The 25,064-nt window shown below is 33.7% G+C and overlaps 1 protein-coding gene across 3 annotated transcripts in view; it reads left to right on the top strand.

The window, feature by feature from the left end:
- The window catches only part of LOC150094266 (WD and tetratricopeptide repeats protein 1-like), a 447,781-nt gene that overhangs the window by 245,084 nt on the left and 177,633 nt on the right, over positions 1-25,064 (top strand). For all 3 annotated transcript variants that reach the window (XM_090412278.1, XM_090412277.1, XM_090412279.1), the window contains exon 8: positions 20,509-20,623. In XM_090412278.1, coding sequence (XP_090268404.1) covers positions 20,509-20,623 — 115 coding nt within the window. The remainder of the gene's footprint in view (positions 1-20,508; positions 20,624-25,064) is intronic.

The raw sequence follows: 25,064 nt of genomic DNA, 5'->3' as shown, positions 1-25,064 counted from the left end.
AAGCCTAAATTGATTAAAGAGCAACCATTCTAAAGAGGATTTCTCTTCAGATGAAATATTGAATCCATGAGCAATGGTCCACAATCTATGATAATATTCAGAAACAGATTCCTTATTACCTTGGATACACTGTTGAATCTTCCAAATGTTTGGCCCTAATTCTCTTACATTTGAAAATTCTGATATTAGCAAACTTTTAAAGGTTGCATAATTGTCAGTATCTCGTAGTAAAGGAGATGTATTCAAAAATGTTTTGGCTTTTCCCAACAATTTATTACGAAGTATAATTAACAAGTGAAAATCTGACCAATTCCCTAAATCTTTAATTTTTTCTGCATACCTAAAAAATGTTTCTATGCTTTCACTACTATCACCTGAGAAAGAAGGTATTACTAAGGTTGGATTTATTAACCTAAAAAATTCTTCATCATTAACTGAAGGAACTTTACTACTAATATTACTATTTTCTGTAGCCATTTTTTTTTTTTTTGATTTGAGTCAAGATTTGCCTTTTGGATTCTAAAATAGTTTAGTCATAACCAATTATCCTGTCGTCGACTGCGCCATTGTTAATATTTAATGAATTTTTCTATATAGGCTGCGCCATTATTATTTATAATGCGTATTATAAATAATATTAGTTTACTAACAATTATTTTTATTTTTGACTCCGAGTGTCCCTATATGTTATTATATTTGCACAAAGAGTTCACTCCAATTGGTGCAATGACTTTAACTCACTCTCTCAGAATCCAACTAATCATTGACTCAGTACCAAGTACAAAATAAACACATTTAATAAAACTTAAAACAATATATATACACTTCTAGTAAAAATACATAACTACAACTAGATTATATGGATCCAAGGCCTTATTTAAAAAATATAAACTTACTCTTAAGACAAAACACTTTTTCTTTCACAAATCACAAAAAAATGTTCATAGTCTTTTTCTCTTCCTGTTAAGGCTCTTTTCCAGAAGTTACAAGGTTCTGTACTTCATTTTCAGGATCCCTTTAAAATTCTTTTTTACTGCCTCACACAAAACAAAATCAAGCTCCTTCCTACTTGAATATATCTTGGCCAGTTTATAAAAACTTAGTTTCAAGATTTCCCTTTTCTTTACTTATTCCTTCTTGAAACATATTATTTCCACTATTCCTTTTTCGGAATACAATATGAAATTTCCTTTTGACTGCCGCACACAAAAAAAATTCAAGTTCCTTCCTACTTGAATATATCTTGGCCAGTTTATAAAAACTTAGTTTCAAGATTCCCCCTTTCTTTACTTATTCCTTCTTGAAACATATTATTTCCACTATTCCTTTTTCGGAATACAATATGAAATTTCCTTTTAACTGCCGCACACAAAAAAAATCAAGTTCCTTCCAACTTGAATATTCCTCGGCCAGTGTTCTAAAAACTTTCCGAACGCTCTCTTGTTTACCACTGTAACTTGGATACGCAACGCTTTCTTTGTCAGCTGTCAATCAAACATCAAGTTCACTCCGGGAGCATGCGCACTTCAACAACGTCAGAAACTACGCATTGTAATAATATGGCTGACTCGCTGTATCCACCAGCGCTGAAGAAAGTCTTTCATAAACACAAAATTCAACATTTAAAAACACAATAAACTTTCTTATAAATAATACAAATAATCAATTAAGTAAGTACTTCAATATTTTTACTTTTTTTTACATATTACTTCTAACATAATATTTTCATAACGAGCACATCACAAGTGCAGACACTGCGTGTATGAAAACAAAACTAACAAGCAAAATTAATACGTAAAAATATTCAGAAATTTTTAATATGATTATTTTTACAGTATCCTATAATGTAAAGTGCACACCTTTTCAGACATGTATAATTCTATGCATTATGGGAAGGGTCACTACCCAGACCAGTTTCAACCTTTATTCAGGTTGCATGTACAAGTAGCCTAGTCATGAATATACTTCACATGCAAACTTTGTTTGTTTACACTTGGATAAAGGATTAAACAGGAATATAATTTCCTAGCAAGTATAATTTAACTTATAACCAAGTGAAAAAACTTTTTACAAAATACCTTAGAGTTAATCATATATAATCATACCCCTTTTAAAGTTCATCATCATCATCAAATTCCTGCCATGTACCCTCAAGGGGTGTACATAATATAATAGTACTACATGAAAAATTACATCATTACTAACTTCCTATCTACAATTTTCTTCCAAATCAGTCTGTTACTTGTCAAGACTCCAACATTATCAGATCTTATATTACTATCATCTAAGGCACTTTGTAGAGTATCAATCCACCTATATCTTGGTCTTCCTCTGGGTCATTTTCCTGCCAACCTGGCAGAAAACACTTGTTTTGCTAAAACATAACATTAAACACCGAATTGAAATTAGAAGAATTTCTAAGTTACTCCACAGAATTGTGGACAAATAAATATTTTAAAAAAGACAACTGGCAAACAATTAATGAAAAAGAAATAACTAAAGAAGAATTAGAAATCAGCCTGAAAGAAACAAGAAACAGAAAATCATCTGGAGAAGATAAGCTAGGTTCAGAACTATATAAATATGCAGAAACAAGATTCAAAGAAAGATTGTTATTATTTTTAAATAAAATTTATTCAACTAGTATCCCCCCAATAGAATGGAAAAAAGCAATTGTAATTCCTATCTTTAAAAACAGTAATAGAGATGACCCCTAAAAACTATAGAGATATCAGTATACTAAATTCCTGTTACAAAATATATAGCAGAATCTTAAATAGCAAACTAACGAAATATTCCGAAAACTTTATTTTAGAAGTACAGAATGGATTTAGAAAAGGACGATCATGTATAGACCCGGCCTTTTGCCTAAAATTAATAATAGAGAAAAGAAGAGAATACAATTTAGAAACACATGTTGCATTTATTGACTTTGAAAAAGCATTTGATAAAGTTAAAAGAAACATATTATTTTACATATTAAAAGAAAGACAAATACCAAATAATATCCTAAAAGCTATCACAAGTATATATGAAAATAATCAAATACAAATAAGATTAAATCACAAGCTATCATGTACGAGAGAGATAAACCAAGGGATCTGACAGGGATGTCCCCTCTCAGCAACTCTTTTTAATATCTACTTAAATGAAATAATAATAAAATGGAATAAAAATTTACATCAAGGCATTAAACTTTCTCCTCCAGTGAACTTAAACACTCTCCTTTTTGCTGACGACCAGATAATAATTACAAATTCTGAAGATAACTTACAGAAAGCTAGTTTAGATATAAATGAGATTGCCAAAGATTATGGTATGAAAATATCAACAGAAAAATCAAAAACTATGGCCTTTAAAGGACAAGATCCATCAAGAACTAAAATAGTAATAGATAACAAGATCTTAGAACAGGTGAATTCATTTAACTACCTAGGATGTATGATCACATATGAAAAAGATATAAATGTAAAAATTGCAAAATATTTAAAAATAACAGGTGTAATAATTAACTCTATATTTAAACCAAACCTAGTTCAAAAACAAACCAGACTAAAAGTATACAATACATTAGCCCTACCAGTCTTAATGTATGGAAGCAAAATCTGGACAATACAACAAAAAGACAAACGAAGATTAATAACAGCAGAAATGAAGTTTATGAGAAAAACTGCAAAGTATACCCTATTTGATCACAAAAGAAATGAAAAAATTATGAAAGAATTAAACCAAGAACCAGTAATAGAAAAAATTAAAAAATATAAATATAAATGGATGGAACACGTTCAAAGAATGAAAACAGAAAGATTACCAAAACAAGCCTTCAAGTACAAGCCATTAGGAAAAAGAAAACCAGGACGTCCTCTTAATTCAACAATGACTTCTAACGCCCAAACAGGCCATGCTAGGCCTAAATCCTTGATACACATTATGTTGATGATATCTTGGTCTTCCTCTGGGTCGTTTTCCTGCCAACCTGGCAGAGAACACTTTTTTTGCTAATCTTTTCTCGCCCATTCTTTTAAGTGACCATACCACCTGAGATTAGCTCTGCTAACGCATTCCTGGATGCTGACAATGTCAAGTTCTTTTCTAATATCCTCGTTTTTAATATGATATTGCCATTGATGCCATCTGTTCATGCCTCTAATCTTTCTCAGGACTCTCATATCTGTGGTCTCTAGTCTTTGGTCAAGTGTTTTACTTCTGACCCAGCTCTCAGATCCATAAGTTAAAACTGGTTTGAACACTGTCTTGTATACAGCTAATTTAGTGTTCCGACTAATTTCTCTATCCATATGAATTTATTCATTTGACTTTCTACCATACCAGTTTTGTTGATTCTGTTGTCTATTTCCATATTTAATTTACCATCTTCACTGAAAATCGTGCCAAAGTAGCCGAAATATTTTACTTGTTCCACAGGTTCTCCGTTCACAACGCAGTTGACATTTTCGATGCTTCTGCCTATTTTCATTATCTTTATCTTGTTATTGGTGATGTTCATACTATATCTATTACAACAGTTATTCAATTTAGTCAGGGAATCTTGCAGACTTGTAGTGGATTTATTTACAAGTATAACATCGTCCGCATAAAGCGAAGAGCTGAGATCAACATCTCCAATTTTGATATCATGTTTCATACCACTTTCCTATATATTGTGATCCATATAGATAATGAATAACAGAGGGATAATGTACATCCTTGTCTCATACCAGATTTAACATTAAACCATCTTCCTGTACTTCCTTCAATTCTAACCACTGCCTTACAACTCAAATAAAGACTAAGTATAGCTTGATATAATGCCTCATTGACACCATATGACTGTAGCATATTGAATAGCTTCTCTCTGGGCATCTTGTCATATGCCTTTTCCAGATCGACAAAACTTAAATATAGATGTTTGTTATATTCCTATGCTTTCTCAACTATTTGTCGTAAAGTGAAGATCTGATCCTGACAGCCTCTATTTGGCCTGAATCTAGCTTTTTCTTCACCAAACTTTTCTTCCACAATTCTTCTCAACTGTTTCTCAAGTATACTTGCATAAATCTTGCCAGGAACACTCAGTAGGGAAATACCTCTGTAATTCTCACATTCAGTTTTATTTCTCTTTTTATATATGGGGTTCTATTAGAGCTTTACTCCAATCATCGGGAATTCATCCCTCTGTCCAGACTTTCTGAACTATGCAGTGCAGCCACTGTAAGACTTTTATGCCACCATATTTCAGCATTTCTGGTCGAATATCATCTACTCCTGCTGCCTTTCCACATTTCAAGCCTTGGATGGCTTTTTTTACTTCAAGTATGGATATGTATTCCTGACTGTATGCCTGTTGAGTGTTTTTTACCACTGTGCTATCACTGCTTGTTTCATTTAGCAATTTTTCGAAGTAATTACTCCATACTTGAAGGATATCTTTACCACTGTGCTATCACTGCTTGTTTCATTTAGCAATTTTTCGAAGTAATTACTCCATACTTGAAGGATATCTTTTTCTCCCATTTTCATGTCACCTTTATTATCTCTAACTCCTTTTACAGCACTCTTTCCTCCATTTCTAAACTTCTTCAACAACCTCCAGAATATCTTACAACTTTCTTGATATTTATTTTCTATGTTCTTGCCAAAGTCTTCCCATGACTTTTGTTTAGCTAGTTTTACACAGTGTTTAGTTTTCTTACATTTGTCTCTGCATTCTCTAAGAGCACAAGCAGACTTATTTCCCAGGAACTCTTGATATGCTTTCTTCTTCTCCTTCACTGCCTCTTTAACTTCCTGTGTCCACCATGGAGTTCTGATTTTTCTATCCTTGCAGACAACCTCAACACATGCCTCTCTAGCTGAATCAGTCAGGGTTTTCTTCAAGGCTTGCCACTGAATCTCCAAGGTTTGGTTCCTGTTCTCAAACTCTTTCCTTTTTTCTTCAACAATCTTTGTGTATTTTAGTCTACAGTTCACATCTGAGAGCTGCTCAAAAACTTTAAAACTTTCTTACATGTTATTCTTTTCGATATAAAATTCAATTTTATCTTGCTCAAGACTAAATAGTGATAGCTTACAATTTCAAATCCGCTGTACACTCTGGTGTCCTGCACCAGGGAAAAAACATCACTATCAACAATAACATAATCAATGAGAGTTTTCTTATTCCTTGCCTCTTCTCTCCATGTGAATTTGTGCACATTTTTATGTTGGAGCATGGTGTTAGTAATAACCAGTCCATGTCCTGAGCAGAAATCCTACAGATATTTGCCATTATTATTAGCTTTGCTCTTTTCTCTCCAAATTTTCCCAAAATATTTTTGTATGTCTGACAATCATTTCCTACTCTGCTATTTAGATCCCCAAACAACGATCAACTTTTCCTTTTTCATTGTGTCAGTTGCTTTCTCTAAAGCATCAAAAAATTCCTCCCCTTCTATCTTAGTGGAACCTTCTGTGGGACCATAGGCTCAAATAAGTCTCATTGTCCAGTTCCCCCATTCTCATATTTGCCCATATCACTCTACTTGAGACTGCTATTCAAGAAGATTAGCCTCGTATTTAGTGTTGAATACTATGGCTACTCCTTCTCTTCCTTGATTGTTATTGCCTGAATATAACATTTTGTATTTATTGCTCAGAAAGATCCCTTTTAAAGTTTGGTTCCTAAATTTGTTAATATTCTGTTGGATTTCCTGCAGTACTGAAGAACAGAAAAAAAAAAAAAAAGTCTAAAATAATATCAATTTCATAAATGATGAAATAAGGAAGGAATTACAGATACATGCAATAAATGATAAAATAAACAAACACCAAAGGAACTGGAGGGAACATATAACGAATTTCATAAAAGGGAGATTGAAGTTTTTGTGAAAATTACCAGGAGTTAGCCTATTATGACAGCATGTAAATTATATAATTAAGATTTTTTTAATAAAACACTTGCCATTGCTGATAGTTTATTTTTAGAGGAACAGGTTGAAGTTGCATTGATGACGTTTTTACACTAAAACCATAGTGGGGGATGAGGATCTAATTAATTGACTCACTTGACATTTATTGATTATGAAAAAGCCTTTGACTAAATAAATAGACAAAATTATGTTATATAATAGAAGATGAGACTGTTGTTAAAATAAAACAGTTGTTAAATGCAATTAAGAATTTATATGTTGATATAGCTGCAATCATAAATATTAATGAATGTGTATCTGAAGAAATAGAAACTAATGGAAGTCTGACAGGGATGCATGCGTTCTTCTACCTTATTTAATATATATGTAGATGTTTGATAAGGAAGTAGAAATCCATGGTAAATTCAAGAATAAACATCAAGCAACATATAACAATAAACACGATGCTTTTTGCACATGAAACAGGTAAAACAAAAATAAAAAAAGAGGAATTTAGAGATCTGCTTACTGTTTATTTGCAGCAGCGAAGGGGTAAATACAATATACACATTTTTAAAGAAAACTAAAACTGGCATTTTGGGATAAATATCTCATATGAATTAAAATTACCACTGATAACCAAGCTATAGAACAAGCAAGATTTTCAATAATTAGGATCTAGATAAACTACACTGTTTTCAACTAATCTCTGGTACTATAACACAAACAATAAAAGTCAAACAAAAAAGGAAACAGTTAAAATTTTATTAAGTCATGGCAATACTAACAATATTATATGGTTCAGAAAACTGGATATATATATATATATATAAAGATGAAAATAAAATAGGAGCAGCTAAAATGAAATTTATTACAGCAATTAAAGGATGTAGAAGAAATGGATAGAAATTAAATGATGAAATAAGGAAGGAATTACAGATACATGCAATAAATGATAAAATAAACAAACACCAAAGGAACTGGAGGGAACATATAACGAATTGAAGAGGAAAGACTAGCAAAGAAAGCAATAAAATATAAACCTGAAGTTGGAAAAGAGATGTGGAAAGAGACTGAAAATATAATCCTTGAGATTTCAGTGTAGAATTTATGGAGACAAAAACACATTGTTAGCACTATTACTTTACTCACGATTAAGAAAAATAACACTTGACGTTTCAGTCTCTATCAAGATCATCTCAGGAATACATGTATCAAGACATACAAGCTACATGACAATACATACAAGTATGCTATCATTTATACTAGCCTGACCTCTGATGTGTAAAAAAAAATGAATATAATAAAATAATAAATGCATTGCCTGAGCTTGTTGTGGGTGTAGGCACATGGAATCAGTTTAAAGCACAGTTGGACGAGCATTGTGTGTAATAGTGTGTACCTCCCACAATGAGTCAGGGACTCATTGTTGGAGGTACACACTATTGGAGGTCAAATATTATTAATAATAATAATAAAGTATAATACAATAATAAATTATTAAAAGTGGAACTACATAAAATGCTCCTCAACAATCCTGTTATCCTTAGGTTTTCTTGTGTTAGGGTTATTACTATTATTATGTGACACCTCCAGGGAGTCCAAAGACTCATCGAGGGAGACTGTGCCAACGGCATCCAATGATTGAAATCCTTCCAACTACTAACCACGCTCAAACTTGCTTTACTTTTTGCGAGCCATTAGTAGTAGAGGCTCTACCACTAGACCAACCTATATATATATGTGTGTGTGTGTGTGTGTGTTCTGCCATCATGTTCTTCGGACTGCTATGTGGTTTACAGATTAGTCTTCCAGACTCTTGGAATTGCTAATCCATCATTCTTTTTGAGATTAGGATGATGAATAGTATCTCAGAAGCTTCTTTGAATTTTCTTTCAAACCAGGTTTGGTACAGCATAAGGACTTGGTTCCCTGTTTTACCATAGTGAAGGAATTTAATGTAGAATTTGTGTTCAGTGTTCATCTTTTCTTATTAGAATTGTGCGTTCTGTTTTCCCTTGTATGCAGTAAGTTGCAGATGCACTGGATTTTGTCAACCCCCAGGTGGGCAAGGTAAGGAAGGGGATTTTTGGATGAGCTAAGTATGCTTTTTAATTTTGCAGGAGATTTGAATGTTGCCTTAATATCGTATTTCCATAGTGTTCCTTCTATTTTTTACCCATACATTAGGGAAATATATGGTATGGCCATGGCATTTTTGTAATCTTTTTTACCTTTCAGCATTATTGTGTAGGATCTTATGAACTGTTTTTTTGTTGTAGCCATTCTACATAAAGGTTTGGCTAATAATCTCATATTCATTCTTCAAAGCCTGCTCACCATAAATCTACATACAAGCGTGTGCACATAAGTCAATATGTGCACAAAGATTGATATTACCATCCAACACAAAAACTAGGTCATCAGCACTCTCAGACATAAAGCCCTAAAATTTGTTCCAGTGAGCAGGCACTGAAGCATGAATTTGAAATTATAAATAATGTCTACAAAAAAAAAAAAAAAATTCACAAGATCCTCCACAATAATACTATTTCCTTCACGTTTTTCTTCTAAAACTCTTTTCATCTTGAAGGTGGAATTTATGCATATGTTTACTCTGATATACCATTTTAGAGAGAAAAAGTGAGTGTTCATTTAGAATCTCCTCTTTTTGATATTTTTTGGCTAAAAATCTCTGAGCTCATTCTGTTAGATTCATTTGTTATCTTTCTTGCTCTTCTAATGCCATCACCCATGCTTAACTCTGATTTTCTTTCTTTGAGATTTTAATGTTCACTGCTCCAGCTGGCTTTCCTTCCTTTTCCATATGCACATATTGAGTAGAGATGCTGAGACGTTTGCTGTCCCCAGTAACCCTTACTCAGATTGCTCACATGTCTACTAGAATATCAGATAAGATAATCCTAACTACTCTTCAAACACTCTAGATCTCTTTGTGACTATTGACACTTCTAATTATGTTATGAATGTCTTTTTTTGTCCACTATGCAATTCAGACCATGGAGGATGATCTTGATTTCTGTGTTGTATTTCTCTGTTGGATTATTGGAATATCCAATACAAGTGTTTGAATCATTCTTCTGATTCAAATATTTGCACTGAATGTATGTACGTGCGGTTAGCCTAGTGGCTGTGTGCTTTGCAACCATATGACTGGGGAAGGAGTGTCCCTGGTTCGATTCCCATCAAAGACGTGAGAAATTTTAGGATCTTCCTTAGCCATAGCCAAGTTAGCCAGTCTTGGGCATGGGCAGTAGGATTTTTCCCGCTAGTTTATATGGTGTTTTTCATCCTGCAAGCAGGCAAACCAGCCCCGTGAACACACACGGATCTACAGCCATAAATGCTTACCCACCCCCATGAGGAGGCTCAACTCACCCCAATAGGGACGGGGAGAAAAAGGGAGGAAAACTCCATATGAATAAATAAATAAACTGAATGAATGACTATATTATTGGTATGAGCACATTTATTCTCCATTCCATGTTGTTTGACTTGGTTGGTGTATGCTTTGGTGCTCCAAGAAGTACTCTCAAGAAGTATGCTCAAGAAACATTGAGCATATCACAATTGATGTTTTGACATTTTCTGAAAGAGTTAAAAGCAAACAACTTGTATTGTGCAAATAGCAGTCATGCTCTCACTACTGATTATAACTTCTCAACAGATGTGCTTCCATCTCTTTTTGCACTTGGATGGTTCCATGATATCATTACCTATAGAAAAAAAACAGTTTTCTGTCTTCTTATTTTTCCTCTCATTCTTGCATAGATGATTAATGTTGATCAGAAAAATCATGTCCAAACTGAATACCAAAAAAAGTCTCCTGACTGTGATGGCATTTCTCTGACTGTATTGAAGGTTTGTGCTCCAGAGTCAATTCCTGCTCTGTATTATCATCTTTTAATTATTTCCTGTTCCAGTTGTATCTGTTCTGTAGCTGGAAAATTATTCTGTATTAAACCTATTTCTAAGAAGTGCAACAAATCTTTGGCATCTAATAACTGTCCAGTTTTGCTCACTTCAATTCTTTCTAAAGTAATGAAGAAAAAACCATTAACATTCAGCTTCTATGCTACCTCGAATCTTTTCAACTAATAAATGACCGACTTTATAGATTCCTTCTGCTGTTGAACAACAGTCATGTTCTTGTTTATGTTATCTACCTTTGAACAAATTCCGCAGAAAAGTTTGGAAAATCTCAAGTGGTTGCTCAGATATCTATAAGGTATTTAATTGGGTTTGGCTCAAATTCTTCTTATGTAAGCTTCTTTCATCTGATGTGTCTTTTGACTTCTGCAAATGGGTTTCTAGCTTTTTTACCTGGCTGCATATTATGTATGATGGCAGATAGATTTTTATGCTGAAACTTTTCAACTAATGCTGGTATTCTACAAGGTTATGTTTTTTCGCCTACTGTTTTCTTTCTGTATATCTGTGACTTTCCCCATTTGACTTCAAATCCAATACACAGTTTTGCTTATGGTTCATTTTTTTCATTTGACAAGCCTTGCACCATACAAATCACCAACACTTCCAGAATGTGAACTTCTACAATCCTGAAACCTGATCTCCAAATCAGTGGGGTTTTCATACCTTTATTAATTTAATTTCAGTGCTAATTTTGATATTCAACCAGAAATGCTCAAATATAGAGGTATAAAAGTTTTTCAGTGGCTATGCTGCATAATTTAGAGGGCCTGGTCAGAAGATCAAATTCCAAATGATTAAATTAGTATTTTCATGGTTCCCACCTGTGAAAAAAAAAAAAAAAAAAAAAGGGGGGGGGGGGGATGAAGCTGAATTTGAGAATTACAGAAGAATTTCTCTAAGTGTTTCTAGTAAGATTTATGCAAGCATATGTGAAAAAAAGTGAGAAAAAATTGTGGAAGAGAAACTGGGAGAATAACAAGCTGGATTCAGGCCAAATAGATGTCAAGATTTCAGATTTTCACTTTATGAAAAATAATTGAGAAATCATGGGAATATAACATGGATGTGTACTTAAATTTTGCAGGATAAGGCACCCAACAAAAAGCTTCTCAAAACACTACAGATATATAGGGTAAATGGAACATTATACAGAGTAGTGCATAATCTATATTTAAGTTGTAAGTGAGCAGTAAGAATTGAAGGAAATACAGGAAAATGGCTTGATGTAAAATCAGGTATAAGACAAGGATGCACGTTACCTTCAGTCTCATTCATCATTTATATGGATTGCATTATGAAAGAAAATGGCATTAAACAAATAAGCTAGTTAACGCCTCTTAATCCCTTAGGGAGTAGGCGAGGCCTTTAAGCCTTATCTAACTTTTGAAGACTGAGTGGGCAGATCAATTTCCACCAGTAGCCAATTAGAGATAGCTGGTCCATGTCTATCACTAATTATAAGCACACAGATGATGAGACGAGCAAGCAAGTGCTGCCATCTCTTGGTACCTAACCATAACAGGATATGTTACCGTCTGAAATAATATGGGTTCTATGGTCGATTTTCTTGAGATTACTAGATGAAAAACCCGAGTTTCTGGGAGAAAAACCCAGAAACTCGGGTTTTTCTCCCAGTTATTCGATCAGTGCCCGTACCACAGATCGAATAACTGAGGAATTGGTTGAAGAAAGGCTTAGAAAAAGAGTCTCTAGTCAGCGACTGGACTCGAACTATAAGTCTGTCTTCATGCGGCCAAGCGCAGAGGATGCAAGCGCCACTTCCACTGAGCTACATATTGAAAGTAAAATCGGTAAAAGGAGAGCCATCCCCAGAAACTCTGTAAGAGTGGTTAACAAGGGTATTAGGACTAGACCAGTGATGGTGAACCTATGACACACGTGTCAGCACTGACATACTTGAGGGCTTCAGGTGACACACCTTGGATGTTGAAAGATATTGGTATTCTGATGAAAAAACTGCGATAAATCATGTAAGATCACTCTCACTCTCAGGTAGGTTTCGGTTCATTGAAAGAATTATATTTTATAGTTAGCCTATTTCTGTTTTATTTTGTAGTTAGCTTATTTCTATTTTATTTTGTAACTAGCCTATAAACAGTGAGCATTTTAAGTTTATATTTTCTTTCTTAATCATTATAATTTCTGCATAGGCATATGATATTATAAAAACTTATAATAAAAATTATTATCAATATTATACAATACAAACTTATAAATACGTGCTTTATATATTATAAACTTTTCATTTGACTTCTGTGTGAAATTCGTTCATGCATGCATTCCAATTCCCTCGACTGAGTAATACAAGTTCTAAATATATTTAAAACCACTTTAACAGAAAATATAATTTTCAACATTAAATATTGAATTTATCTGAGTAAATAATGTAAACATTTTTATAGTTGCAATAAATTCAGTAAATTTTGTTAAATAATGCAAATAGTAACAACTTATGATGACGTTGTAACAAAACCTACTAAATAGCTGCTATTTAGTAGCATAACGTAAAAAGTTGCTACGAACGTACCGGTAATAAATCTGGCAACCCTGCTGAAAGAAGTAGTGGTAGTCATGCATGGTCTGCCACTTAAGTAATTTGAGTTGCTGGTGTATAATTCATTTCCAGTAATTGTTAGTTCTTATTAATTATTACTGCTTAATTACCGCTGTATATAATTGTGCCCTTTTTTAATTTGTGAACCCTTTTACAATGGCAGTTAGCACTAATAAAAAACTAAAATTATCACAGAAAGGAAGTGGAAGAAATTTCCAAGCTGCCTGGACTGAACAATATGGTGTTATTGATAGAGGTGATAAAGTTTTCTGTAAATTGTGTTGTGAGCTATCTGTGAGTAGAACTTGGAATGTAAGTAGACATTTTGAAACTAAGCACAAAGAGCTCCTAGAAAAGACTTTTGAAGAACGCAAAAGAATACATATCTCAACATATAAAACTGGCAGAATCACAATCAGGGACTTTAAATTTGTTTGAGGACCTTCAAATTTAGTAGCCGCAAGTTACAGTATTTCACATACAATGTGATAGTGATTATATTAAAGAAGCTTTCGTAAGTGTGCACCATTTTTATTTGAGGACTTTCATAATAAGGAAGCTATTGTAAAGCGCATTAAAGAGTTACCATTAAGTAGGAATACTATTAAAGATAGTTATATCAATGAATGCTAGTATAGAAAATCAGGGACTTTAAATTTGTTTGAGGACCTTCAAATTTAGTAGCCGCAAGTTACAGTATTTCACATACAATGTGATAGTGATTATATTAAAGAAGCTTTCGTAAGTGTGCACCATTTTTATTTGAGGACTTTCATAATAAGGAAGCTATTGTAAAGCACATTAAAGAGTTACCATTAAGTAGGAATACTATTAAAGATAGTTATATCAATGAATGCTAGTATAGAAAATCAAATATAACAAGACTCGAACTCATAGCATTGTTTTTCCATTTGTCTCGACGAAACTACAGATATTATGTCGTCAGCTTGATTGGCTATTATTGCATGGTATGTTCATGGTGATTCTATGCCACGAGGAATTGATAAAGTTAGAAAATTTACCTCAAAACATGACAGGTAAAGACATATGCAACTGTGTTGTTAAAGTGTTCCGTGAGAAACAGACAGATTTATCGAAAATATTTTCGATTACAACTGATGGCGTGCCTAATATGGTTGGCCGTAATGTTAGTTTTATCAAACAATTTACAGAATATGTTGGTCATCCCCTGGTTTGTTTCCCGTATTATACATCAGGAGACACTGTGTGCGAAATCAGGCTTTAAAGGATTTGGATGATGTGATGAGAATTGTGACAAAAGTTACTAATTTTATTGCTGCCAGTTCTTTAAACAAAAGAGAATTTAATTCACTTTTAAGTGAAGTTGAATCAGTGTACAATGGTCTATTAATGTACAATAATATTCAATGGTTGAGTCATGGCCAAGTACTTGAACGGTTTGTTGAATGTTTAAATGAAATGAAATTATATTTAAATACGAAGGGCATGGAGCAAGAATTTTTTCAGTTGAACGATTCTGCTTGGCTCAGTAAGCTGATGTTTTTCACAGATTTTTCATTGCGCCTGAATGAACTTAATATACAATTGCAAGGTTTCGGAAAATCTGTCGATGTTATATTTGTCACGATCAAGAGCTTTGAGAATAAACTCAAAATATTTCAACGTGATTTAGTAAGTAACAATTTTAAGTATTTTCCAAGAGTGAAAAATTTTTTTAACGAAACCAGCCCCAAAAATCGTGAACAACATATCAACCAATCTGTCGAAGTTCTAAAGTCAGTAACTTGAGCAGTTTTCTTCTAGATTTGAGCAATTTCGAATGTTGGAACAAACAATCCAATTCATAAAGTATCCTGATGAAACAGAATTCATGGATCTTAAATTAGATGGCTTTGAGTGGTTGGATTTAAGAGATCTTGAAATGCAACTAGCTGACTTCCAGTGTAATCCTATCTGGAAAAGAAGTTTATTGCTCTTAGAAATTAATTAGACGAACTTGAGTGGAAACGTCTGCATGATACTGTGTGTAAAAATTCAGACTGTGAAATTCTAAGCGTGTGGAATAGCCTTCCCAAAAACTTTCACATTCTTAAAATCTTTGCTAAAGCTCTTCTAACAATTTTCTTTTCTACATACTCTTGTGAAACTCTATTTTTTGCCTTAAATAATATCATATCGAAAGGGAGAAATAGATTGAGCAATGATTTGAGTGCTGCCTATGTAGCATTAAAATGTACACACTATAGTCCTATAAAGCAACTTTCTACCATTACTCAGCAACAGAAAAGTCATTAAATGTAATGTAAGTTTGTAATTTCACTTTATTAAATTAATTGTACAATACGAATTCATAGATTTTATATCAATGTCCTATTAAATAAATAGCCTAATATGATATAAGTCACCATCTATGATTATGTAGTTAAATTTATAATGCATGTATGCAAGTGGCACATCAACAATGTCAATATTTAAAAAAAAAGATGTTTGGCACACCTGGGTAAAAAGGTTCGTCATCACTAGACTAGACTTTGTTGGAGGATGGTGAATGGGTAGAATGTGTTGCCAGAGGTGGTTGTGATTGCTTCGTCTGTGAATGAGTTTAAGAAGAGGTATGACGGGTATTATCGTGTTGGGTGTATCGAAATGTTCCACACGCATAAAAAAATAGCCCAAATTTAAGCAGGTGAATTCTCTTTTTGGTACTGAAAGAGGAATAATTAAAGTGGATACATTTTAAAAATACGAAGGTAGCCTGAATGGTTCTCAGCCTAACAATGAAAAAACGAATTTATAATTTCAGGGAGCCAATTCATAGTGCAGATTCCTTAATTTTCCCATTCCCAAAACACCTTTGTGGGCAGGTGCATTGTCCTGATGAAAGATGATTTTTCCTTCTTCTTCTGTAAACCGAATCTTTTCTCATGAATTTTTTCGTCTAGTCTGGTTAAAAGATCAGAATAATATTCCCTGATTCTTGTTTTAACCTTTTCCAGATAATTAATAAACAAAATGCCTTTAGCATCCCAAAACACTGATGCCATGACCTTTCCTACTGATGGAACCGACTTTGTCTTCTTTGGCGGTGGACAATCAGCTTCTATCCACTGTTTGGGTTATGGTGTGTAATGGTGAATCAAAGTCTCATCCATAGTAATAAATCGACGCACAAAATCAGTTTTATTCTTGTTAAAAAGCTCCAAGCACTGTTCAGAGATTTTCATGCGAATTCATTTTTGATCAGCTGTGAACAAGCACGGCACCCATCTTGTGTAAATCTTTTTCATTTGCAATTCTTCATGCCAAATATATCCTACACGTTCTTTTGAAATGCCTATAGTCTCAGTAATTTCACGCACTTTGACTTGTTGGTCATCCAATAGCATATCGTGCACTTGATCAATTATTTCTGTTGTCGTTACACTTTTTGGATCCTTCACGTGGATCATCTTCAAGGCTGGTACGGCCACCTTTAAACTCGGCCAGAGACATGAAACTTAGCTCTTTGCTTTATGCAAATAATGTTGTACTCTTAAACACATCTAGTGCAAGTCTCCATGATTTTCTAACTAAATTGCATAACAGCTGTAACAAGTTTAACATGAAAATCAGCAATAAAAAAAGACCAAAATCATGAAAATGAGCAAGAACTTAGAAAACTTCAGCTGCATTCTCAATGGAGAGCCTATAGAACAAGTAAAATATTTCAGCTATTTAGGTACGATTTTCTTATGAAGATGGAAAATTAAATTTGGAAATATATAACAGAATAAAGAAAGCTAGTATGGTGTGGGCCAGTTGAGTAAATTTATATGGAAAAAGAGAGAAATTAGCCAAAATACTAAACTAGCAATATAGAAGGCAATCTTCAAACTGGGTTTATGTTATGGATCTAAGAGCTGGGTTAAAAAATCAAAGACTAGAGACCAGATATATGAAAATTCTGAGAAAAATTGGACGCCTGAACAGATGACATCAATGGCAGAATCATATTAAAAATGAAAACATTAGGATGGAACTTGTCATTATTTGCATCCATGAATGTGTGAGCAGGGATAATCTAATCTGGTATGGTCAGTTAAAATAGAATGGAAAAGAAAGGTTACCAAAGCACATGTTTGCCAGAAAGGCAGGAAAAAATATACAGAGGAAGACCAAGGTCTAGTTGGAGTGATTCAGTCAGAAGTGTCTTAGAAGAACAAAATATTAGATATGACAATATTAGAGTGCTGACCTTGCAAGTAATAGACTAATTTGGAGGAAAATTATAGATAGGAGATTAATAATGTAAATTTAATCCTGTAATGCTCTCATAGTAGCTTAAACACTCCTTGAGGGGTACATGTCAGGAAATTGATGATGATGAAAATAGGCAGAAATGTTTAAACATCAATTGCATTGTGAATGGAGAACCTGTAGAACAAGTGAAATGTTTCAGCTATTTAGGCACAATTTTTACTGAAAATGTAAATTAAATATGGAAATGGACAACAGACTTAGCAAAGCTGGTATGGTAGGAAGTCAACTGAATAAATTTGTATGAAACAAGATAGGAATTAGTCGAATCATTAAACTTGCTGTGTATATGACAATGCTCAAACCAATTTTAACTTAGTTATCTGAGAGAATTGGGTTAGAAATAAGACTTGATGAAAGACCATGGACGTGAGAGTTCAAGAAAAATTAGGTGAGTGTATAGATGGTATCAGTGGCAGAACCATATTAAAATCAAGGATTTTAGGAAAGAACTCAATATTGTTGCAATCAGGAATCTGTTAGAAGAGCTAATCTCAGGTGATATGGTCACTTAAACATAATGGATGTAGAAACATCAGCAAACAATTGTTTTTTTGTCAGGATGACAGGAAAAAAACTGAAAGGAAGACCATGATCTAGGTGGGTTGATACAGTAAGAAGAGCCTTAGAAATCCAAAATGTAAGATCTTGTAATATTTGAGTCTTGACAGATAAAAGATAAATTTGGAGAAAAATTGTTGATAGGAAGTTAGTAATGATGTAATGTTTTCATGTAATACTATCCTAATATCTGAGGATACAGATTAGAAATTTGATGATGATAACTTTATATTACTGACTGGTCACCACACAAAAACAAAATAAATATGATAATTTGCTGATGGTTTACTGAATTTCACACCATTCTCTATGCATAAAAACGCAATACAAGGTGACAGGTTACTGGAAACAATTCAAAGTGTATCAGAAAAAATAAGAACTAATAATGACATCCTGAATGGCTACATATAAGGTGGTCTTAAAATAACAGAAGTCCATATTTTGGGTATATTAATTCACAAGCGTGTGTGTGTTGGCTTTCTATGAATGGAAAATTGTGTATTGGAAGGATAGACAGTTTTATGATTCTTTTTTAAATAGGGAAGAATATTTTTGGATGTTTATTTGCTAAAAATGCATTTAATGAGAGTATCTGTTGAGAAAAATAGCAAACATGTCATCAACATAGTGCTTGCTGCCAGATTTGAGTTTGTATTGAATTCAATACTTCAGTCTTGAAATATTCCACCTTTAGTGCAACATCTGTTGAGAGTGCACTATATGATTTTAGTTTTTTTTCTCTTACAATGTAAATTGTTTCCAACAACTTGGTTGTGTAGTGCCTTTAGTTTCGTTTTGTCCTTCATGTGCAATTTTGAAATCCAACAAAATGTCAGCTGCTTAATAAATTATCACATTTATTCTATTCTATTGTGATGTTTTAAGTTTCACTATGGTAAAAAGGTAACATGAATAGCCAAAACTTAAGCATTTCTCCATATCTAACTCGTAACCTAACATGGTACTAATGTTATCAGTTTACAACCATTCTTGAGTAGGATTGGAATAAAAAATTAATAATTAACAGATGCGCTCTTTTCTAAGTTGTGCAATTTAAATTACAGGTATCCCTTGATTAACACGATTAAATAATCCCTCGATATTACCGCTTATATCAAAATTCCGTTAATCAAATATAATAATCAATGGTAAAAATTACAATTCGTCCATGATCGATTACTGTATTAATAATTCGTTTTATATGGTACTCTTTTAGGAAAGATAAAAAATGAATGCAAAGTGAATGTTTAATAAATGTTTGTACCTACATTAATTATTGCAATTTTTTATCAAAAAAAGTTATCAAGAGTCGTTTGAGCAGTTTTAGTTTTTTCTTATCAGCATAAGTTCTACGATAATAAGCAAAATGACTCTCTAGACCTCGGCAAACAAGCATTCTTCGATTAACATCTGGATAATGACATCCTGATATCATTAATGGGCACAATCTATTACTTGCTGTTTAAGTGATTCTAAACTGTGAAATATCCATCCAGTTCTTTAATTGTTATCTCCTTTGGAACCTCATCTTCACATTCCATTTGTTTGTTGTCCTTATATGCGTGTTGTTGTTCAGTTTCAAGAAGATCGTTGTCACCGAAACCTTTTCAATTGGAATCTGATAATTCTTTAACATCTTCTGCATCAACACCATCAAAATCAATGTCTTCACAAATTACAACAATTTCTCAAACCACGTTGTTCACAAGATTTTGAAAATCACTTAAGTCATTAGCACATTCTTGCAAAAGGTTTTCCAAACAGCTCTCACGCAGCTAGAAGAACACTTGCCCCCACGAGTCATGAATGTTTTCAACTGCGTGTTTAATGTTAACATTTTTTCCAAAATTCTTGGAGCGTAACCGCATTTCCTCCCGTTATTGTTTCTACTGCCTTTGAGAATGTCTTTTTAAGAAAATAGGCTTTGAAAGTTGTAATGATGTCGTATTTGGTGGAATTTTGGTACATTTAAAGGCACGCTTATTAAAACTCTTGCCGCATATATCAAGGGATTGTCGCAATTAATTTCGCCGTGTTAATCAAATCCCGCATTAAGCAAGGGATACCTGTACTTGAATAGAAATTAATTTACTTCACTCTAAACTTTTGAAAATGTAAATTATACCTTAGCTAAATAATTAAGGAAACTGTAGATACAGGTTCTTTTGATATATTTTGCATTCCTAGAATGTAATGCAATAATTTCATATTGGAGATTGACAAAATTAGAATTAAAATTTTTACGATGTTTAGTACCCTGCTGAGCATACTCCACGATCTCCATGGGAAAGGCATAACTTTATGGCAACTTGCTCTGAGACAGAAGAAGACAATTTACCTCCTGGCTGTGTGACTTACTTTGTGGCAGGTATGTGTCCAGAATTTAAATTTTCTTAATTTTTTGTGTTTTATATTTTATTGCCTATATAGCTTGGAGAGCCTCTGTAGCTCAGTCAGTATAGACAAAGGCCTTTGGTAGGAAAGACCTGGGTTCGATTCCCATCAGTGATGAGGAACTTTATCTGGTCTCTTTCAACTAAAAGGTGAGTTAACCGGTCTCATACGGAGGTAGGAGGTTTTTTCCACCGGGAAACTCTGGTTTTTCTTCCCCCAGAACAGGCAAACCAGCCCGTGAACACATACTGGATTACAGTCATGAATACTTCCCAGCCATATGCCGATCCGGAGCTCGGATAAAATTGGGGAGTTGGGGAAGCAATGGTGAACTACCCTGTAAAAACCAGGAATACTTTGTGTGGCAATGCCTACAAAGCCACCTATGGTCAGAAATGACTGAAAGGGAAAATCAGATCAGATATAGCTGGGTGATAACTTCTGAGATAGGATCTGCAGGAAAAAGATTTACAGGTTTGGTTCTGGTCACTAACCAGAAGGGCTTTACCAGACTTTTTTCAGCTGATTCTTGAGTAAGTCAAATTTTGGTGCAGAAGCAAGTACAGTATGTACTCGCTTCTGCACCATCCTTGATCTCAGCAAAATTGACCATAGAACACAATGAGTATTTGTATATACTTATACAAATAGTTGTTAGGATTATGAACATAACATGTTATCTAGCATGTCTTAGAAATACTCTGAACTTTTTTCTGATGATGAAAGTGGAGCTTAGCTACCCTAATTTCAACAAATTAGGACTAAAACACTGTTATCCCTTTGAGGACTGAAAGCTTACTGGCTGAAAAACAATAAGGGATTTTTATCCCCTTAACTTAACAAGACATTAATATGTTCATGCCAAACTGAGAAGAATCATTGTGTTGTCTCATTCTGTACTTGATCTTGTGGCACAATACAAGAATTTCTTGTTACCTGTTTATGTACTAGCAGGCATGTCACAATTTGTAGCATGCCCTTCTACTTAAATGAAAATTACACTTGGGACAGAAAAAATGTGTTTGTTTCAGGATATATTAGAAACCAGTAATAAAGGGGAATCCTATATGTAGTTGGTATATTTAAATTACTAAAAGGTATAGATACATCAGAATGAGTGGGGAAAAACAAAGTGTGAATAGAAATAATTTCATTACAGGCAAGCGTATTACCAATAATTTACTGTTGTGTTATTATGTGTGTGTGTGTGTCCAACACGTTGCTGTGGAGTAGAATGAATTGCGTGTCATCTCAGTCTCTAGACGTTTGTTTGCAGTTATAATAGGAATAATTTTTTTTAGAAAATGTTTTAGGAGAGGGAAAAAGATTTGTTTGTGAAATACAATATATCAAAGGAGTATCAAGTGTTGCTTGGGTTATCTGTTAATAAGGCTGTGGGAATGGATGACATATCGCCACATATTTTTAAAGCATGTGCAAAAAAGTTAGTAATAGCCTTGTCCTGGTTATTTAATGAAAGTCTTGCAGTGGGGAAGTTTCCTGAGGAGTGAAAAGAAGGCAAAATAATACCTCTCCACAAGCATGGTTTGAGAAAAGAATTTCCAGTTATAGACCGGTCTGTATATCTGCAGTTGTGATCAAAGTGTTGGAGAAATTGGTTAGAAATTGAATACAAGATTGGGTTGAACTACATAGGATTCTGTATGATGGTCATAATGGGTTTGTAAAGAACAGGTCTTGTTTTAGCATTTGATAGATTACCACATGATAAGTTGGTGTACAAGCTGCAGAGGATAGAATTGATCCGAATCCATCTAACCAATATAGATTGAAGATTGGCTCTCTGAACAATACAAGCAAGTTGTGTATGATGGAGCAGTTCTCAGAAAGGGAAGATGATGAGTGTCGTTCCTCAGTGTTCTGTACTTGGGCCCCTACTGTTTAGCTTATTTGTTAGTAATATTTCATGTGGATTGACTGCAGATCTACAAACATTTGCCGATGATGCAAAGTTAGGTAGAATTATAATTCTACCTAACTTTTGCATCATAATTCTACCTAACATCAGCATTACTCCCAATAATTATCGGGAGTAGTGCTGATGTTAATTCTCAACAGGAAGATTTGAATAGACTTTTAGCTTGGACAAATGAGTGAGGTTGCAGTTTTAATATTAATAAATGCAAGGTGCGCTTTGGGATACAGAGATGTAAGGCTACGTATTGTATTTGTGGAGCTGTACTTCAGGAAGGGGATGAGGTACAGGATCTTGGAGTGATGGTAGACAGTGGACTGAAGTTCCAAGGGGTCACATTGCAAACATGAGAAACATAAGCAGTGAATAGTGGAATAGTGTTATCGTTTAAACTTCATCTAATTTTGGTACATATCTGATTAGTGACAGAAATGCTCTTTCAGATTTTAATCTGGGTTGTTCTGCTCTACTGAGATGTCATAATCAGTTGTAGGTTTACGTTCCTCCCCCATTCCCTCATCTTCAAAAAAACTATTATTCCTTTTTAACCATATTTTCTATGCTTTGAATATTTTGAGAAGTCTTTCATTAATTCTGATTCAAGTTTATAAGTTTATCTTTTAATGACTGTATTTTCTCATTGGAAAGAATTTACAGAACACTGATGTTCTGTTCCATGTTGGTCTTCTAAGTTCGACTCCTGCTCTTCATTTTCTGAAAGATGTTTTATTTCGTCGTCGTCCAGTAGCATCCTCTAGCAAGAGGGTTGCAGCAGATGAGCAGCTCTTCTCCATTTCTCTCTGTCTGTCGCTTCCATCATTCTTAAACCAGTCCATTCCACGATGTCATTAAACCACTCTCTAGTTGGTCTTCCACGTCTTCTCTTCCCCTCAACTTTCTCTTGTAGTATACTTCTTGTCAGGTGTCCCGAAGAACCTCTCAGAAGATGTCCTGCAAATCTAGTCTTTCTTTGCATAATATTCTTTAACAGTGTTCTTTCCATCCCAACTCGTCTTAAAACTTCTTGATTTGATATTCTTTCTGTAAAGCTAATCTTTTCCATCTTTCTATAACACCACATTTCCAATGCATTAATTCTTTCCCTATCTCTCTTTCTTAGTGTCCATGACTCACTTCCATAACTTGCAATACTCCAAACTGTTGCTTTAACTATTCCAATTCTAACGCCTATTTTAGTGTTCTTGTTTATTAAAATTCTCTTCATTTCCATAAATGCCGATTTAGCTTTGCCTATTCTATTTCTAATGTCCAACTCTGAAGTTCCTTTCTCTAAGATCCAACTACCTAAATATTGAAATCTTTCCACTTCTTCTAAAATCTTTCCTCCACATCTTATTTTTACATTATATCCTATTTTTCTACCCATTATCATTATCTTGGTCTTTTTTGTGTTAATTCTTAGTCCATACTCTTTACAAGAGTTTTCAATTCTTTGAATAATTTGTTGCAACCCATTTTCACTTGCTGCCATCACTACTACATCATCCGCATATCTTAAGTTATTAATGATTCTTCCGTTTATTTTTATTCCTTCTTCTACATCCTCAAGTGCCTCTCTAAACATTTGTTCACTATAAAAGTTAAACAATAATGGTGATAACTTGCATCCTTGTCTGACTCCTCTCTCCACCGGGAATTCTCCTGTTTCCTCTCCATTTACACACACTGACGCTATTTGTGACCAATATAATCTCTTTAAAATTTCCAAATCATAAGAGTCAATATCAGTATTTTCTAGAATGTCAAAAAGCCTTTCATGTTTCACTGTATCAAATGCCTTTTCAAAATCTAGAAATCCCAAAAACAACTTTCCACCATGGTTTAGTGTTTTCTCCCCAATAATTCTTAGACAAGTTATACTCTAGTTCCTCTGTTGGTTCTGAATCCAAAGTGTTCCTCATTCATTTCTTTTTCTATTTTATTCCTAATTCTCTCTAAAATTAATTTCGCCAGAATTTTTGCTGTGTGAGTTATAAGACTTATCGTTCTAAAATTGTTACAGTCTAAAACTCCCATCTTTTTTGGAATGGGAATAAAAATTGATCTTCTAAACTCCTCTGGTAATTCTTATCCTTCATAAATTCCATTAATAATTTGCCATAACACTTCCATACCTTTTTCACCTATATTCCTTATAAGTTCTATCTGTATACCATCTATTCCAGGGGATTTTCCTTCTTTCATCTTTTGAATTGCTAGATTCAGTTCCTCCCTCATGATGCACAGTCTCTACCCACTATGTTCCTTCCTTTGATTTTCTCCTCTTTCCCGTCTTCGTAAAGTTTACTTACATATTCTTCCCATCTCTGTAATATCTTCTCTTTTTCTATCAGAATTTCACCTCTTTCGTTCTTGATTGCTCCAGTTCTTAGCATCTTTCTCCTTCCTGTCATCATATTAATGTTTTTATAAACACCTTTTATGTCCTTTCTTTCTGCCTTTGCTATTGTATCTTTAC

This window comes from Typopeltis vanoorti, chromosome 22 (assembly GCF_054136105.1).
Source record: "Typopeltis vanoorti isolate ZY-2024b chromosome 22, IOZ_Tvanoo_1.0, whole genome shotgun sequence".
Taxonomy (NCBI): Eukaryota; Metazoa; Arthropoda; class Arachnida; order Uropygi; family Thelyphonidae; genus Typopeltis; species Typopeltis vanoorti.
The sequence above is the reverse complement of the archived record's forward strand: the minus strand, read 5'-3'. Positions and strand labels throughout refer to the sequence as shown.